Below are 19,556 nucleotides of genomic sequence, written 5' to 3'. Positions count from 1 at the left end.
GAATTAGCCAAAAGTGTTTAAGGTTTTCAACAGCAGTGTGTAACTTTTGCAAACAGAGTTAAGTCATATGCAACGTGTGTGTTTCATATGGTAACAAAATATGGTTTTGATAAATGAGCGTATAGTTTTTACAAGAGTGTTTCATTTTGCAAAGGATCCAAGGTGTTTTGCTGATTGGGTTTGTGGTTGTGATAATTGTGTGTAGGTTTTGCAAAACAAAACACAACGCTCGAAATTGTGTTAAAGCAATCGAGAAAAACTGTATTATATATAACTATCCATTTGGCCAATTGTGTTTTGTAGGTATGAGTCTGTGTTAAGAGTTTAGAAAAGTATCTGAAGTATGGGTAATTGATTGTTAGCGATTGAAAAAAAAAACTGTAATGTGTGTCTCCCACCCTACCCATTCCTAAACCCAATAGAAGATTTCTTCTCCTCATGGCGGTGGAAGGTCTATGACCAGCAACCTTTCACCAGAGAGAACCTTCTCAGGGCTATGGACCTGGCCTGTGATGATGTGGCTGTGGAGGCGTTCCAAGGCTGGGTGCGGCATGCCTGGGCATTCTTCTCACGTTGTTTGGCTATGGACAATATTGCCTGTGACGTTGATGAGGTCCTGTGGCCCGACCCAGCCCGACGACGTGATGCCGCCCAATGATTTCAGTGTCAACATACCGTGTCAATTTACATGTACAACGTACTGTAATAAAATAAATCACACCCTGAACATTGTGTTTTCAATTGTTACTGTACTCTATCTATTGTGTGTAATGGATCCTCCATGGAGTTTACAGTACTCATTTCTGCATTGAGTTGTGATATTACTGCATTTTCTGCATTATTCATTATTCCTATGAAATGCACAAATCTATAGTAAATGCCCAATACATATTTGAGAATAAATAAGGGTTGCTCAAATGCATCCTGGCAGTTGTGAAACTGTAAAAAGAACAGTCTCACACTCTGAAAATTGCGTTTTCAATATTTTTGGTAATGTGGTTAATGATGCTCAGTAGTGTTTACATTTTTGCAGGCCTTGAGCAGTATTGTGATGTCAAAGTTTGCTTTTGAGCATATGAGCAACTGTTTTGGTGTGATGGGTTGGTTTTGAGCATATGATTAACTGTTTTGGTGTGATGGGTTGGTTTTGAGCATATGAGCAACTGTTTTGGTGTGATGGGTTGGTTTTGAGCATATGATTAACTGTTTTGGTGTGATGGGTTGGTTTTGAGCATATGAGCAACTGTTTTGGTGTGATGGGTTGGTTTTGAGCATATGATTAACTGTTTTGGTGTGATGGGTTGGTTTTGAAAAGAGACTGTGAGGTTGTGTGTACGTACCTTTAGAAAAGTGTTTTGTGTTTAGAGTTTTGTGAAAAGTGAGGGCAGTATCGTGAAATGTGTTTAAGCAATAGAGAAAAACTGTAGTTCCTCAGTGTATATATAAATATATATATTAGGCACTTTCACTTGTTTCCTGCCAGATTGTCTTGTGTTTGTACTTTGTCAAGCTCTCCAGCATTTCCAGTCCTGCCTTCCTGTTCTGACTCTGTTTTGCCTCTTGGATTCCGGATACCTGCCTGCCCCTTGTCGGATTTGTTTGCCTTTTTCTGATCGCCTGGTTTTGACCATGACTGTTTTTTGGACTAAGTAAACTGATCTTCCCTTGCTAATCGCCTGCCTCATTGTCGTGCTTCTGGGTTCGCCTTTGCCAGCATCAGTGATCGTGACGGTAACAGACAGGTCAAAGAAAACACAAAAAATAATCAGTAAAAGCAACATCGACAACATCCACATTTGAAATAACAACACCTTAGCACATCTAGAAAATGCCCTCTGCTGTGGGTGGGCTCAGTCACATGCTGAGTTAGACCAAACATTTCAAGGACAGCAGTGAGCTCTTTAGCTTGCTTGTTATGGGCTACATCCACGTGCACATTCAAGTCCCCTGTTATGACTAAACAGTCAAAAGCAGTGCACACAATTGAAAGTAGTTCAGTAAAATCATCAATAAAACAATTCTGTGGTGGTTTGTAAATTTTTATTTAGCAGTCTGTCCACTGCTAAATCTAAAAGTACAAGTCAGGTACAGTGGAATAATCTATGATATTATTTACTGGATAAAAGTGTTTTAAGAGTGGTCAGTTACCAAGTCATCAACTGTTTAAAAATGTAGAAATATAATAATAAATAATAAATAATAATAAAGCCCCTAATCTTCACATGTCACTCAATGATGGAGCTCAACTTGTTTGTATCAATTCTCAAATTTGGATAAGTTGATTATTTACCGCAACACTGCTCCTTTATGAACTAAAATGCTCACTTCTGCTAGATTGCAGATACTTTTCAGAGTGTAGGTTAGTTCTGTGCTCACACAGTCACGACAATGACCTCTCTTTGTATTTCTGTCTGCCTGAAGCATCTCTAAAAGGACTTTATGACTAGGAAAGGTCACTCATTTCATTTGGCTGCTGAATGTTAAATAATTGCAGTCAGTTATCCTCACAGTAAGGATGATTGTTCTTTGGGAAGACACTGATTTAAAGCCCAATAGGCATTACAGGCAAATATGATACAATTCACTTTAATCTGTAAATGTTACCATGACAAAGGAAGATCCTCCGAAGAGTTTAATGGGGTGCTGACTAAAAACATTAAAACATTAGGTATTTTCCATACATGTGCATCAGTTTGTCATATCACACTCTATTTTTTCAAAATCATTCCTTAGAGCAATATTGAAGCTTTAGTGTAAGCACTAAGTGCTATTTATCTCCTTAAAGGACAGAGCAAAGTCATAAAAGTAAGAGCTAGGCTTGTTTGTGTGTTAGAGGTGTTAAAAGAAGAAGTGTTCTTGGAAGAGATGAGTGTTCATTAGATTCTTAAAGGCATAGAGACACCCCTGCTCTGAAAACATCTGACAGCTCGTTCCATCTTCCTGGAACCACAAATGAGAACAGTCGAGATTGACACTGCCTTGTCCGTATAGTAGGGATGGCAGTGTGAGACTATGGGCCTCATGCAAGAACATTTTCGGATTCTTATTCTAAATTTCTCTCACTTTTTTCATAAGAAGGTCTCGTACGAACACGCCACATTAGATACAAGAAACGCTCTAAACTTCGAAAAAAGTGTGTAAACGACCTGCGTAAATGATGGATGCCACCTGCGCGTATTTAAGTGCACGTACACAAGGATAGTAAATTTGCACACTCCACGCCCAAGATAATACCATATAAGGCTACGCTTCCTGTCTCCTGTTCCAGGAAGTGTTGAGTGTTGAGTGTTGCATTAAGGCGCAAAAATAACAACTTTACGGGCTCTGAGATTGAAGTTCTGCTTTCAGAGATCCAAAAGGGAAAATCTGTCATTTTTAGCAGTGTCAGCTGTGGAATTACGGCACCTGCTAAAGCGAAGAAATAGGAAGCAATTAGGATTACTGTTAATTCCATTTCACCTATAGTTCGTAATGTCACCGAAATAAAGAAGAAGTGGTTTAACATGAAAATGGCTTAAAAATAAATAAATAAATAAATGTCTCGCCATGGCCAGGCGCTCGATGACTGCAACTAAATCCGTGCAATCATTTGTTGCCTCATCATGATAGCACTTTGATGGGGCGGTTAATGGGGGGGGGGGGGGGGGGGGGGGGGGGGGGGTCTTCTGGCACTACACCTTCTGGTCTTCCTGCGCTGGTTCAGGTAGTGCGAGACCCTTGTTAATGGCAATATTGTGCAAAACGCAGCATGCCAAAATAATCTGGCATGGCTTCTCTGGGCTATAGAGCAGCCCCAGCTGTATCGCGACACACCCACCTGGCCCTCAGCTCACTAGTACACTTTGATGCGTATATGTGTACAGTCTATGCTATGTTTGGCAGTCCAGCCATGAAATGAAAGTGCCTCTTAATTTGTACTTGTTCGACAGCGATGTATGGGAATTTGATGTACCATGGGTGATAAACTGATGAGAGTTTTGATGACCAAGGGGAGCACATGATTCACGGAGGACTGGGACACACCCGATCTGTCTCCAATCTCCATCTGAAATGTTCCCTTGGCCAAAAATCCAAGGCTGGTGAGGACCTGGACGTGTGGTGGAATTGGGTTGGATTTCTTTCTGGAGTTGTGGCTCTAACTGCATATTTGTAGCAGCACAGTCATGGCAATCTAAATCACGATGTCAGCCAATCGTCCGTCTCCGCAAGGATATCTACATGGTCTCGGAGCACACGCTCTGTTCCAAGAACCTGACACGCTAAGGCATCCAAAAGTAGCAAGTCAGCCGCTGGTTACACTTCCCATTGACCTTGTTATATACAGAGTCAAATTAACCTTCAATTAGTGCATAATTTAAGTCAAACAGAATAATGTCAGCATCATTATGGGGTATATGTATATATTTATTTATGTTTGCTTCAAAGTAATTAAGTATATAATCCATTAGTCAAGCAAACTTGATTAGAATAACAGCGGACTATTTTACGAAACTCCTAAGACAGGTCTGGATCACTCGTAATTTCTGTTCGTATCTGAAAGAAAACTTAAAATACGAAAAAATTGGTGAATGCGCAAATTCTCTTAAATCACTCGTACACACAACTTAAGAACAAATCTGTTCGTACAAACGGTTGTTGCATGAGGCCCATTGTTCCCATGAGGAATGAGTGGTCGAGAAGGGACATAAATCCATATGACTTGGATAGCTGGTGGCTGAACCTGAGGTTCCTCAAGAATTTGATTTGTGCAACCAGTGGAATCCAATAAGTCACTCTGGAGTCTTTGATCAGGTCTGGATAGTATAGCTTCTTCTCGCCTGTCATTAGCCGCTTTCGGACTATAGGAACCTTTGGCAGTTCTAATAACCTTTTAATCCGCGGGGCCGTTTTCTCCCGTGTTCGGACATACAGGAACTCGGGGCTTTCTCCCTTAGTTCCTATAACTATTTAGCTCCTTCTCCGAGGTCGGGTCTTTCCATGGTTCTATAGAACGATCTGACGGAGGTGTTTGGTGGTCGGTAGCTACGCCCCATGTCATGCTATCACGGCTGAAATGTTTACTCATACACGGACACAACCGGCGGGTGTTTAATAAGTTAAACTTACACTGGTTTCATTTGTCTGCAGCGCTGCTCTCCTTTCTTCCTTCATGAAATGAAAAAGTATCTCCTGACTCTCTCTGTGAGCTTTTCCAGCCTCGATATTAGACGCCTGATGTGATTGTCCATGATTAATATCAGACCATTTATGCAGACCATAAACACAGTGGCCTCCCCACTCTCCATATTAGCTTCTTGGTGGTGTTTTTTCTACTCTCATTACTTTTACCGTTTTGTTTTGTGTTTGAATGTAGCGCTAAACGGCTAACGGCTAACACGTCACTGAAGCAGACGGCTGCGCGCGGCGCATCAGTCCCTATCAGGTCCCGACTCATGTGCGAATGCAGACTGAAACAGTTCCGCTGGGGAAGGATAGTTATCAGAACGAAATTTGAGGAGGGTAGTTCTGATAACTACTTTCTTAGAACGGTCTGTCCGAAAGCGGCTATTGATACAGGGCTTTGTCTTGTTTGGTTACTTGTGAGGCACTTTAAAGAAAACAACTATGCAAATACATTACCTGATCAAGCTCGTGAATCACTTTGTCTTTTCCATTGCATTACATTTTTGCAGAATTTGAATCAAATGAGCTCATTTATACACATTTATACACGTTGTAAGCTTGCTAAATTGCATGTACACTTTCCAATTGTTTGTTGTGAAAGTAATGTGTACAGTTTTGAGTTTGAAAAGACAACTATGTTCTGCAACATTCTTGAGCCACCCATCATAGATATTGCAAGGAAATGTGGGTCTTTTCATAGTTATCTTTTAGATCTAGATACACAATTGGTTCACTGCTTGAGTTAAGAGGTCTTTCTATGTTTGAATGAGTTGTGGGGCAGTGTCAGATGGCTTAACAAACAAAAACATAATCCTCTGTAAATGATCAGATACTATGACTGGAGTGAAAATTAGTTTTAAAAAAAATGCCACTGTATGAACAACAACTTTCAGGAAATCTAGATAATTACTCTTGCACAAAAACAAGGGGCTGTTCAACACTTTTGGCACAGTAATGTATGAGGATACACTTCCAGAATGGTGGGCCCATGTGTTGCTACTGATAAACACAAAAAGCACGAGCTGAGGAAGCAGAGCAGAGCTAATGGCTGACTAAGCGTCTGCTAAAAAAAGTTAATTACTGTCCCCATATTTTATTGCGTTGTTTCTCCCAAGTTGAAAATGTACTTGTGGTTGTTTGTATACTGGAGTACTGTAAGTGCGTACAAAACTCAAATATGCACCAATACATGTACCTAAATATACTTAATAACAAGACTGTAGTTTGACTTTGTGAGCATGACTTAACTCTCTTATAGAGAAATCCATGTCAAGAGGATGCCATCTCATATTTGTTAAAATTTAGTAACAAAGGGCAAAAGCCTAAACATTTGGCTCACTGGAAATGTTTCTTTTTTTTAATCAATGAACATCTTGAAGGTCCAACATAACACCTTATATAATTACCATGTGATGCACAATTATTCATTTAATTATTCATAAAATATTTTATGAATATTTTATGAATAATTATGATTACAGTTAATTTAATTACAATTGGCTTGAATTGGACTTTATTATCTAAGTGCCTTGAGATGACATTTGTTGTATTTGGCACTATATAAATAAAAATGAATTGAATTGAAGAGCAGCAGAAGCATTCGAGCTGCTCATAAAACTAAAAAAAAATAGCAGAGATTAGTTCTTCAGTGGAGTAATACTTGCTCCTTACTGCACCATATGGACTTAATGCACCTGCTGCCACAGCATAGAGCAAATGAGCTAGGATTATTAGACAAGCACAGGGACTGCACTTTCAAGTAGGAACATCATTACACCACAATATCCTCACATAGGAAAGCAAAGAGTAATTAGCTACTGTGTCAAGGTTTGAAATTTTGTGCACAAAACCTTTAATATAAACATGCACCACAACATTGAAACATGACAAAAAAATACGGAAAAACATATTGTAGCCCTCCAAATAAAAACTCAGCTGTAGCTTGTTCATTCTTGTGCAGCTTTGTGGTGCTTTATCATTTTTTTTTTGGGCTAAATCTACAACAGAGCATATTATGTTTAATCACATGCACAACAATGACTGTGTTCAAAGGTGTTTTGATATTTCTCATATGCCTAAGAACCACTGCACGCTTCCTTTACTGTCAGCCAAAGTAAACCCAAACCTTAAAGACTTCTTCCTGTGCTCTGTACTCTAGCATCTGGAAAGTTGAACTGATCTTCCTCTTAAGAGTCAGAGCAAACTGTGCAACTTTTCTGATTTTAAAAAAACATGTTGAAGCAGCCCAAAGCAAAAAAAACAATGTTTTATATTGCAGAACATTGGCATTAAGTGTGATTGCAACACAACATGCATGTATTCAGAAAAAGGAAAGGGTCCTTCTTAATAAGACTGACCTATGATGCATATGTAAAAGGCTGCAACGATGTCCGCCTCTTTGGAAAGTTTTGAAGCAAAGGGGTCACCATGAAGAAGATAATGGGGGACGTACGAGGGATGTGGCCAAGTTGTGTTCTCCATCACTGCCAACAGAGGGCTATATCCTGTGAAATGAAGGAAAAAGGCTGAAACAATGGAGCTGCTTCCTCAAATTGAAAACAGTTCACAAACACATTTGAAGGCATAAGGTAAACAGGACACAATAGCGACATGCTGTGTAAGCAATACATAAAATAAGTAAGTCCACAGCCTGCTGCATGCTTTACATCTTCTCAAGCCAACTTTTAGAAAAACAGTTGTCACAGGTAGAGAAGGATAATTTGTCTCAAGCTAAGTGTAAGCTTATTTACTAGAATGACACAGAGCCTAGAATGGAGCCTATGTAAGTGACCCACACTAGTGCAGTGTACAGCTGATGGTAGAACAGGAAATAGATCTAACACAGTTGTTGCAGTCTGTTAGATTTAATTACATTTCTCGGCAGGTGCATTTCAGACTACGAAGAATCCACGGAGTAGGCTTTGATTAATGGTGCATAGCTATGGTAAAAACTGAGTGGACTGATGTATAGCATTAATTGGGCTGCCTTTAAGTTGTGGAAGCTCAACTAATAAATTAGTCTTTAAGAGATTATTTATACAATTTACAATGCTGATCAAATTTCAAATTTGTCCCAAATTAAGTCAGTTTCAATTCTATTATCTTTATAAATGAAAATATTTCTCAATGAAATTTGTAAAAACTCATGCCAGCATTAACATCTCCATCCATCCATCCATTTTCTAGACCCACTTAATCCATTTTAGGGTCACAGGGGGGCTGGAGACTATTCCAGCTGTCACTGGACAAGAGGCAGGGTTCACTCTGAACAGGTTGCCAGTCCATCACAGGGACACACAGAGTCAAAAAACCACGCATACACTCACTCCTAGGTACTATTTAGAGTCACCAATTCATCTAAAATGCATGTTTTTGGAAGGAGTATCTGGAAAGAACTCACACATACAGGGGGGAGAACATGAAAACTCCACACAAAAAGGCCCCCCACCAGGATTTGAACCTGAAACCCTCTTACCATGAGGCAACCATGCTAACCACCACACCACTCTGCAACTAGCTTAACATGTGCTTTTACCTTATCATTCAAACTCATCTTAATATTACAAGAATAACCTCAAAGCCTACCCTCTTTGGTCGCCAATATGAAAAACTGTGTGCAACATTATCAGGAAAACCACAATGAACTCTGTCAGTTTCTTGATCTCGGCAAGATAAATTTTTTCTGAAACAGCAGCTAGTCTCCCACCTGCAGTCAAAAGAGCTTTACTGTCCTCCCTCTCTGTAAATATCCCATTTGAGAAGGAGGCTTGGACACATGTGATGCACTGTCCTGAATAAATAACACAGATTTAGTTTAACTTTTTCTAATGCCACTATTTGCAGAACACATCTTCCAAAACGTGGCAGCAGGTTTGGGAGTTTACTTTTAGCCCACCTTCATCTTGAAAAGATCCAACTAGCTAAGCCTTCATAAAAGCAGCCCCTTGTCCACCCAATGTCAGGACCATCCATCTGCTCCAATGAGGAACCACTTTCGTAGCCTACTGTCTTTCAAATAAATTACATGGGTTATATAGTCTGCTTGACCCTATCTTGATACTTCAACTTGTGAATCTAATCCAAAGGTAGTGTTTAAGCCTTCTCAACCACAAGGTATTAAATGTTCTTCTCTGAACTGCTTTTAACTATGTAGGTTGAAGTTAATGAATGTGCTGACAATGGAGGCTTCACATTTATTTATGCAATACATCTTAACATTTCCTTCCCCTTGGAGAAACATTACAATAGCTTTGCATTGGAAAAGCCTTTAGCAGTTTTGGACTTGTCAGTGTTAGCTAAATCTCATATTGGCTCATTTGACCTGAGGAAATAAAATTGCCTATCGATTATGCGTACTTTGAATATATGTTAATCACTTTAGGCCACATCTTCAAAACCAAAAACATATTTTTAGGAAAATTAGGAAAAAATTTGCCTGGTAGTTAGTGAACTAAAAAATATCTGCCATGACGTGTAGCTTTTTTTCATATCAGCTCAAACAAGTCAGAGAGAAAAGACTCATTTTTCCCACCACTGACAACTAGCCTTTGCCTCCATGTTTGTCTTCTGTTATATCAGATCTGTTTTGCACTTTTCTTTTTTCTGCCTCCTGCATTTATCAAACGCTTGTTCATGAGACAGAAGAGATGGTGATTATTTCTTACAATTTAGCACATGAGCTATACAAACCACAGATCGGTGGACTTACATTCCCAGAGACACTGACTGGTCCTTAAAGAAATCTATTGGGAACAATTGATGTAATCCATTTGGATTGATTATGTGCCGCATGACCCAACTGTGCCCATAAGTACAGTACAATTAATGGTTAAGGATTTGGATACTGGTTTAAACATTATTTACTGTTTGGGAATTACTGCAAGAGGGAATCTTGTGTCTCCAATGTTGAAGTCACATGCACTCCACTCTCCTCCAACAACCTGACCTCCACCTCTCTCCTTGTTTATATTTCACTCCATGAAGGTCACACTTCTTTCTCTGTGGCCCTGAATGTTAACCCTTAAATTTTGTGCTACAGCACAAGACGTGTTTCAAGACACCAGCATTCTTGTGCTGTTAAGTTGCAAAATGTACCAAACCTGAACAGTTTACTCTGGATGAAATGTGTGTGTTAGACCAAAGATAGCTGAAATCAGAGGATGCAGATGGAATAAGCCCTTCCTTCCTATTTAATGTACAGGTTAGAATAGCATACACTGTACATCAGATGTGATATAATAGTGGAATTAGGAGTACTGATGGAACTAACTAAACTGTGAATAATGTGGACTTTGAAGTTACTCACCCTATCCGTCTTCGTTATACAAAGATGACTGAAGTTAAAGGTTAAGATATACACTTTATTTTTAGATAATCACAGTTGAAACAGCATAAAGGAAAATCAATAATCAGACTGTCTCAGACTAGTGAATTGATTGGTAGTACTGCAAACAAACCATTGTCTCAAAGGATCACAGTATTGATTGTTTTAAATGCTGTTTTTTCCCTAAATGTTTTAAGCCACAGTCCACTAATGCAGCTGCATTAGTGAGGGAATATATCATTCAATTCAATCCAGTAACACTTCATTAATCCCTGAAAGGATATTATAAGCTGCAGTATTAATTATTATTAAAGAGATGTTTTTTTCATAGATAGATAACAAAACAAAATATAAATCAGCTGACAAGCAGTCAACCAATTGCAGAAGTTTAAAATGTTTCACAGCTGGTGGACATAATAAAACAATAATCAGGTTAAGAACACAATGCTCTTAATGCTAATTTATAGCAATCAATAGCTGCGAGACAAGAGATTACTGGATTTAAATCCACCAGGTGCAGAGAGATATGATAAATTAATGCTCATGTTGTCCCATGCAAATAGAACACTAGGTAGTCAACTTTAAAGTCTGTGTATTTTACTGTCTATTTTCCCCAGTGCCTCTCATTGGAAACATTTTTTTAGTACTATACAACCACCAGTCTTATCTCATTTACAGTATGACCAGCACATAAAATGTAAGGAAATATAAACATTTCATACTGCAATGTTAAAAACAATGGTAAATGAACGCCATAACACCTTTCTGCTATAACAGACAAAATGTACAATTTGTGGATCAAACTGAAAAACCCTGCATTTAGCAGTTAGCACACACTACTCTTTAAGGAATGGAAATATTTGCCCTTTAGCTGAAATATTTTGCTTAATCTTTGCATTTAGCCACAGTGGGACAAGACCTTGTGAATTTGATTTGGGAATATATACATATACATCCATAGAACTAGAGCAGCTCAGAAATATACTTAGTATGTATACTTTCAGACTCTTTTCTCACATTTTTATGTTTTAGATGCATCTTAAAATACATTAAGTCTTTTTCTCATCAATCCACATAAGATTCTACATTTTAACTAAGCTTTAAATGTGTTTCGTTATTTCACTATAACAAAGAAGACTCAAACATTTAATTTACACGCATATTCATGCCCTTTGTCACGACTGGAGAGAAGCAGAACTGAATTTATCTGACACGATTATAAAGGTCCACATCTGTTAGTATTGGGTGTAAACATTGATTATGTATATCAAAGTGATAACCCTACATTTGAGAGAACTCTTCTTGGACTTCAGAGAAGGATTGAGTCAAATTACAGGAAAGACAAGTTCTGTAGCACTAATATAGCTCAATAGCACCGCAGCCTCCATCATTTCAAAATGGTAGAACTGCTGAAAGTCTTCCTGAATCTGGTTTCCCAGCGAAATTGACTAATCATGAACAAAGGGGTTATGTCTGACAGATAACCAACCAGTCAATGGTCACTATGAATAAGATCCAGTGTTCTTTTGTGGTCTGTGGCGTAGTGGGTTGAGCAGGTACCCCATGTACAAGAGGCTATAGTCCTTGCTGCAGCTGGCCCAGGTTCGAGTCCCGCATTGGATGGCCCTTTGCTACATGCCGTCCCCCTCTCTCTGCACCCTGCTTCCTGTCCCTCTTAACTGTCCTATCTATTAAAGGTGTAAAAAAAACCTCCAAAAATAAAATAGTTCTCCTTAAACCACATAACATCCCACTAAGAGTTTACCAAATGGCATTTGAATGACTCCTAAACCATGATATCCCTGATCAAATGAAACAAAGACTGAAAAGGTTAGCAGCAATATCAAAAAGTGTCCTAAAAACACAGTGAAGGCAACCTTTTTCATTTAAACTTAGCAGGGTTTGCAGGCTTTTAATATAAACAGAATGAGCCTTAATAGTTTAAAAACATAAACACTCTGACACTATTTTAACTCGTGTTTCCCTGTTCCAACAGATATCCTTTGAATGGTGTTACAGTGTTTTTTTACCCCTCTTTTCTGTCTTCTCAAACCCCAGCTGGTCGAGGCGGATGGCCACCCTTCCTGAGTGTGATTCTGCCAGAGGTTTCTGCCTGTTAAAAGGGAGTCGTTCCTTTCCACAGTCGCCTCAGGCACGCTCAGGACGGGAGATTGAACTGAAGACAAGTTTCGGTACAATCTGTTGGTTTCCTTAGCTAGGAAATTGTTTTTGAATTGGCTCTATATGAATGAATTGGATTATTTTGTAAATAATTATGATGACAATGAATTGAATTCCAATTGGCTTGAATTGAACTATATTATTTAAGTGCCTTGAGATGACATTTGTTGTATTTGGTGCTATATAAATAAAACTGAATTGAATTGAATTGGAGACATGTTACACTGTTTTGAAGCTCTAAATGCATTTTAAAAACGGATTAGTGTATTGACTCCAGCTGTGTTAACTCTGCTTAAGGGTATTGATTAATGCCAGCATCAGTTATTATTTTCAGCTATTGGGAAGCATGTCATACTGTATATCTCAAGCATTTAGGATGACAACAGCTGAACTACCCATCATCCTTCTGGACAGAATTAAATGCTTGTTGATCAAGGGTTATGTAGAATCTGTGAAATCCTGTGCATCTATGACTAAACTGGGAGATTAAGAAGACTAAGAAACATAATTATTTCAGGTAATTTAATCTGAGTGCTTGATGTAAGGACAGTAAAACCACTCATCAACACACTTTTGGACAATACCCATCTTCAGCCATCTGACCTCTTCCATTACGTTAATCCATGTTCTTTAGTCTTCCCTAAATCAAGTGATTTACACATTTGCTTTATGAATTAATGTTTGTTGAGCTATTTTGTCTTTCCTTTTGAGCAGATCTAAACCTATTTCTTTCCATTTTCACTTGATAACCTTCATAACCACATGGCACTCTTTAAAAATCTTTTCACATTATTAAACTCAACCATCTTTTTTATCAATGGTTAATTTGGGTACACTGTATGTTTAGTCTACTTCCTATCAGAAATCAGAATCAGAAACCCTTTTATTGCAAGGTAGATTTACACATACAGGAAATTTGCTGTGGTGTGCTGGTGCTTTGTTTTCCGGTTTAAAACACAAAAAAAAAAAGCGTACCGACACACCGAGGCTGCAATCCGTGACGCAATCTTAAAGGATAAGATCGGTTTTTTGACATTGGGCCCTTGATTTCACATTATAACATGATGTTCTACTCACCCCTGCTTGTTGTTGAACATTTGGAGCTGTTCCGAAGATATTCGCGAGGCGTCTGGCTGCTCTCTTGAGATATTCGGCCATGAAACGGTTTCCTATGGGCAAGCTTATACAGGCACAAACTATGCTGTTTATAATTTATTAATTACTGTACACTAGCACTGATAACGTGGAGGTGCGTCGCTTACTTAAAAAAAACCGGGTTACTGTAATTTTGATTTTTTTGTCGTAAAGTGGGTGTTACTGACGTCCTCGTCGTGCTACTGCCACAGACAGCCCACAGACCTGCTGCCTATTTATTCATTCGGCTAAAATTCAAAATTACAGTAACCCGGATTTTTTTAAGTAAGCGACGCACCTCCACGTTATCAGTGCTAGTGTAGAGTAATTAATAAATTATAAATAGCATAGTTTGTGCCTGTATAAGCTTGCCCATAGGAAACCGTTTCATGGCCGAATATCTCAAGAGAGCAGCCAGACGCCTCTCGAATATCTTCGGAACAGCTCCAAATGTTCAACAACAAGCAGGGGTGAGTAGAACATCATGTTATAATGTGAAATCAAGGGCCCAATGTCAAAAAAACGGTCTTATCCTTTAATGATCTCCATCTTGAAAGCAGTACCTAAGGTACATGTTTCTTTAGTTGCCCGTGCAGAGCAAAGAGTACCCCACTGTGCACTTGTGTTCAGCTCATTTTGTCTGAAATCCAGTAACAACAGCAGAATAATGAAATAGAGGAGTCTGCTCGGACCAAAGTGTGAACTGATTTTTTAATGTTGTTGTGAAAATAATTCTCAAAGTGTTGCTCAAACATAAAGATAAAGCTATGATGATGAAAAATGAGAGTTGATGCAGGATTTCTTCTTCAGTGTTACAATAATCTGAAGATTGCAAAATAGAAGAAAAAAAAGACAGGTGGAAGCACTTAAACGACTGACAGAACAAGGGAACTGTACGTTGTGAACTGAAAATAAGCTCTTGACCAATGGAGATAAGTTATCAAGCTTATCGCATTTATTTACTGGCTCATGTCGTCACTTACACTCTGTCTTAGTGTTATCTGACAGCCGTTATCAAGCTCCAGTTAAAAAGATAAATCTGGAGATATTCTATGTTTATTATCTATAAGAAGTCCCATGAGACTATCAAATCTATCAATTATGTGATTCAGCTTAACAATATCATAAATTCCCTTGTTACACAAAAGTGTTTAGAAAACACAATAGACTTGTTCCAAACAAAAGTACTTTAGTTTAAATATATAGGTTATAACTGTTTTAAAAATCTTTTACAAACAGAATAATACATTATGTACATGTGTAAATATTTCAAATTAGATTATCCACATGCATGCAAGTCAATTAAGTACAGCTTTTACAACCAAGATGGTCCTAATTCTGCCAGAATATGTTTATTTAATACACACGTCACTGTGCCTGCCAGAGACTCACAGTCGTTAGATTTTCTAAATACAAAACCATTACTACCTCACACAAAAACAGACATTTTAGCCTGCAAAAGAATACAAACCCTTCCCTCTGCCTACCACTTAAATTCAAATGACATTTTAAATGAGACTGGAGTTCACACAATCATTTGCATGAGACCAGCAACACGTTTTCAGCCTCTCTGAAGGACTTGCGACTTACAAAATATTTCAAAAGTTCAGACTCTCTAACTATTTAAAGTCAGAATTAGAACACAGGAAATCATCCTCAGGGGGGAAGAGCTGGGACTAAGTCAGGCCAGGGTCATTGCACAGTAGGGAGCACTAATAAAATATGTTTAGACAAGTAGTGTGCTTCAGTTACATTTTTGGGCCTTTTAGTTCACATGATTATATGAATTACAAATAAATATATACATTGCACTTTCTGTGGGTGGTGATAAATAGTTTAGTTTTGTAAACAAAATATCTTATCAATATATGAAAAAAACAATTGTTTTCTCAGTACACAATTATGCTTCCTATAGGGTAAAAATATCTAAGCACCATTTTCTATGCAAGCCTCCCTAATTCAAGTATTTCTGAAACAGTTTCACTTCTCATAAATTGTAGCGCAGCAAATTGCCTCACTCTTTTTTAATTATTCAGACTCTCTTTTTCTGAGGCCAGACACTGATTTCTAATGAAATGCTGTCTTATTCGTGCTCTTACTGGTCTGACAGATTTCTTCCCTTCTTCGAGGAAGGTAATGCGAGCAGGACATAATTATATGTGAAAATGCTTTCTATACTTTCTCTCTATTCTGTCTGTACTTCAAACTCAATGGACTTTTGGATGTAGTACTGTGACTTGTAACTGAGCATTTTTACGTTTTAGTATTGCAACTCGTACATGAGAGAAAAGTGTGCTTCCTGCACAAACATATCACACTTTTTTACAGTCAAACCTTTCACAAACCTTAAGGAGTATTTCATCAAGCATATTTCACGTGGAAACTTTAAACTGCAGACGGAGCTCCTACAAAAATGGTTTTGGAAATTTGCTTCTGCCAGCTCTAGTAGAGACCAGTTGCAGATCATGTAATGAATTTTCTACTTGCAACTGTTATGCACCACCTCTTCCAATTCCCAAAAGTGAATGTTAGTGGAGTTGTGTAACAGCATGTTTATAAAATACTTAATGTCAGAGAGGTCCACCTCTCTGGGGTCCAAATCTGACCTTAAACATAGTTAACAGTGACTGACTTTAATCTGTATATATGAAAAAAAAATAATAATAATCCATTCCAGCAATAAAAAAAATTACATAATCTTCCTATTTCATTATGATGCTCCATAGATGGCTCTGCATTTTACACTGTTAAGTTCTACAAAATCAGAAAAAAAGGCAGACTTTAAGGCAGACAGTGGAGGTAATAGCAAAAAATATTCACACCTCTGTCTAAACATCTGATTCCATTTGAAAACCTGCAAGAAATTGTTGACAGTACTATTCTCAAGTTTTGCACTTAGGCTATAGGTACCTGAAAGGGAAATCTGGGGGGGTAAATGTTATAGGCCGGTTTGAAAAGTCCAGCTCTCCAAATTTAATATGTGATTGATTCATGTAGGCTATTTGAGCTGTTCAGAATTGTTGTGATCAATCTAAATGCATAGTAGAAAGCACGGATAGGAGCAACACTTTGAAAATTGCGGAAAAATCGTATCCATATAACACTCAATGAACAGTTTTCAGACTGGAGATTTAATCTTTACATAACTATTTGTAAATGTATTATAGCGTGGATATCTTGTCTGCAGCTGGAACTAATGTCACCACTTTTGGTTGTAACTGTCTCGTTTCTTGTTAACAAAAAACAGGCCATAGTCATAAAAATAATTTTAAAAAAATTAGTGTTTCCAGTATGCCAAAAATCCTACTCTCGAAGTATGAGTTCCAAGAAAAAATGAATAAATAGACCTTAAATGAAGGTTTCCTTTGTCACTTACCTTTTGATCATCGCTCAACTGCCATTCCAAGGCAAGTTTAATTCCAACATGCAAGCGTTCCACTGTTAAACTGGGGAAAAAAAGCTGTCAGTTCAGGTGCTGAATGTGACAGAAAGATTCGCGTGAAGCGTCAGAAACAACTTCTCTGAGCCGCGGAGACGCATCGGTGCTCCACAAGTTATCAGCAGCAACGAGTCAGTGAGCCCGGGTTTAGTAATCTCATGCCCTGAACTGAAAAAAAAAATAAAAAATACCGCATGGTAACTTCCGGACAGAGATTTCAAAATAAAGTCCACCAAACTTGGATGGATTTCACCTATCTGAAACTCAGCGTGTCCCCAGTGGCTGAATCCATAGTATCTTTCGGTGGGTTCAGTTACATCATCGCTGCAGTTCTGAATTTTCCAAAGTTTATGCTGCATCTGGATCCTTGGCAACATTTCTTACTGCATTCATAGTGAAATGAACAGGAACAAACCTGACCGCAGATATAAATTGGAACAAGTTGCTGCTGATGCAACAATTTCAGCTAATCGCCTTGAGTCTTTTTTTTTTTTTTTTTTTTTGTGCAGGTAATGTGGGGTATGTAATCAACCTTATTTCTAAACCTCCTCTTATGTGCATTACATTAACTAGTGTGCTGCAACTCCATTTTCATTTTCAGAGGAAAGAAATGGACATGGCGTGCCTGTCTCCCTCTCACTGGCTAATTGCCTTCATTGAATGAGTTGGTTGGTTTTATGCATAATATATAAAGGCCACTAATCCCTGATGTCAAGCACTAAAAGATATATTTTAGGCTGACTAAATATGACAAAGTTATCTTTATATTTAACTGTTTAAACACTGGGTGTTTATCCATTGTTATATGGGTTGCTAACATAGATTGTTAAAAAATGAAGAGTATACTCTTTTCTCCAGGCACTGCTAGACTGAATACAAGGGAGGGAGTCTGGCAGTCCTGACCACATTCTTTCTTGGGTTTTTTAAGGGTTTTCATGAATAACCAGGGTCTCCGTTATGTGGCATTTTTAACATATCTATATGTGAGGTGCTCTGTGTATTAAGGGATCTACACAGAGCACTGTGGAAATTGTGTTCTCTAGACCATATGGTCTAGAGAACACAATTTCCACAATTGCTCAATCACTGCTCCGCTTAACAGCATACAGATCTACTGGCTGAATTAGATCCAGCTGTGCTTTTGATGCCATAAAGAACTGACAACTGCTTTCCTGATTTATTATCAGGGCTGGGCAACGATTCAAATTTTTAATCTAATTAATCACATGATTTCCCTAAATAATCACGATTAATCGCATTTGGACGCAAAACAAATCCCAAAATGAATTCAAAAGTAGTGTATAGCCTTTAGCATTTAGTTTTTATTTTAAATGTGCTGCCACATGAAAGTGCCATAACATTTGTGCAAACACACTTTTAACATCAGCATCTTTCTGTAGTTTTTATGTTGAAGCCTCGCTCCACTGTCTGTTTCCTTGAATGACTTGCTGCTATCAGTTGTGTGTTTTGCCTTTAAGTGATATTTTAGACTGGAACTACTACGCTGAGAAGACAATTCAACTTGGCAGTGTTTACAGATGACTTTGGTTCTGTCGACTCCGCCGTCTGGAAGAACTTTAACATGAAAATGGCCGCGTAAAAGTTCCGTACCCTTCTCCATGTTTGGTGGATCCGCCGATTACTTTCTTTTCCGGTTCCGCAGCAGACAGCAACAGACTTTTACAAAATAAAAGCCTGTGAGCAACAGACTTTTACAATAATAAAATAAATAATAAAACCTGCGTTAATGCACTATAAAATATTTATCGGCGTTAAATAATTAACGCGTTAATGCGATAATAATGAGTTAACTCGCCCGGCACTATTTATTATAAATGCCCATTACCATGTTGATCTTTGTTGTTTGCAGAAAAGCCTGTATTCATGTCTGCTTCCCTTTGTTATTGCTGTGATATAAGTTACTTACAATGAGACAGCGATATTTAGATCCACGTAGAAGTTCACTCCCGTTATATGGATACACGAGGATCTAAATAGCTGACTTTCTGTTATCGTTGAGTAGATGAACGTATTTTATGCCAGAAATAAGGTCCAGGTTTAAAAAAAACTATCGTCTCCTTCAAGGTTTCTACTATGTCTGACTCAGAGAACCCAAGATTTTGTGGCTGAATGGGGACAGAAGTTTGAACTGTCAATTGATGGAAGACTGTGAACATGAAAGTGAGTGAAAGGGCAAGATTACCCTGTTATTAGTTTTCAGTTATATGCACAGCTTAGAAATCATCTGATTTGTGTTGGGATACCCACAGGAAAGACATGGTCAAGTCATGAGAAGTTTGTGAACCTTAAAACTAT

At 38.2% G+C, this 19,556-nt stretch overlaps 1 protein-coding gene across 1 annotated transcript in view; it reads right to left on the bottom strand.

The window, feature by feature from the left end:
• The window catches only part of opn5 (opsin 5), an 86,168-nt gene extending 68,838 nt beyond the window's left edge, over nt 1-17,330 (bottom strand). The window contains exons 1-2 of the mRNA XM_075458770.1: nt 17,178-17,330; nt 7,521-7,667 (exon numbers count right to left, since the gene is read on the bottom strand). Of these exons, the coding sequence (XP_075314885.1) occupies nt 7,521-7,644 (124 nt within the window). The 5' untranslated portion in view covers nt 7,645-7,667; nt 17,178-17,330. The remainder of the gene's footprint in view (nt 1-7,520; nt 7,668-17,177) is intronic.
• Between the last annotated feature and the right edge of the window lie 2,226 nt (nt 17,331-19,556).

Source organism: Odontesthes bonariensis, chromosome 24 (assembly GCF_027942865.1).
Source record: "Odontesthes bonariensis isolate fOdoBon6 chromosome 24, fOdoBon6.hap1, whole genome shotgun sequence".
NCBI lineage: Eukaryota > Metazoa > Chordata > Actinopteri > Atheriniformes > Atherinopsidae > Odontesthes > Odontesthes bonariensis.
Note: the sequence above shows the minus strand (reverse complement) of the source record. Positions and strands in the feature narration are given on the sequence as shown.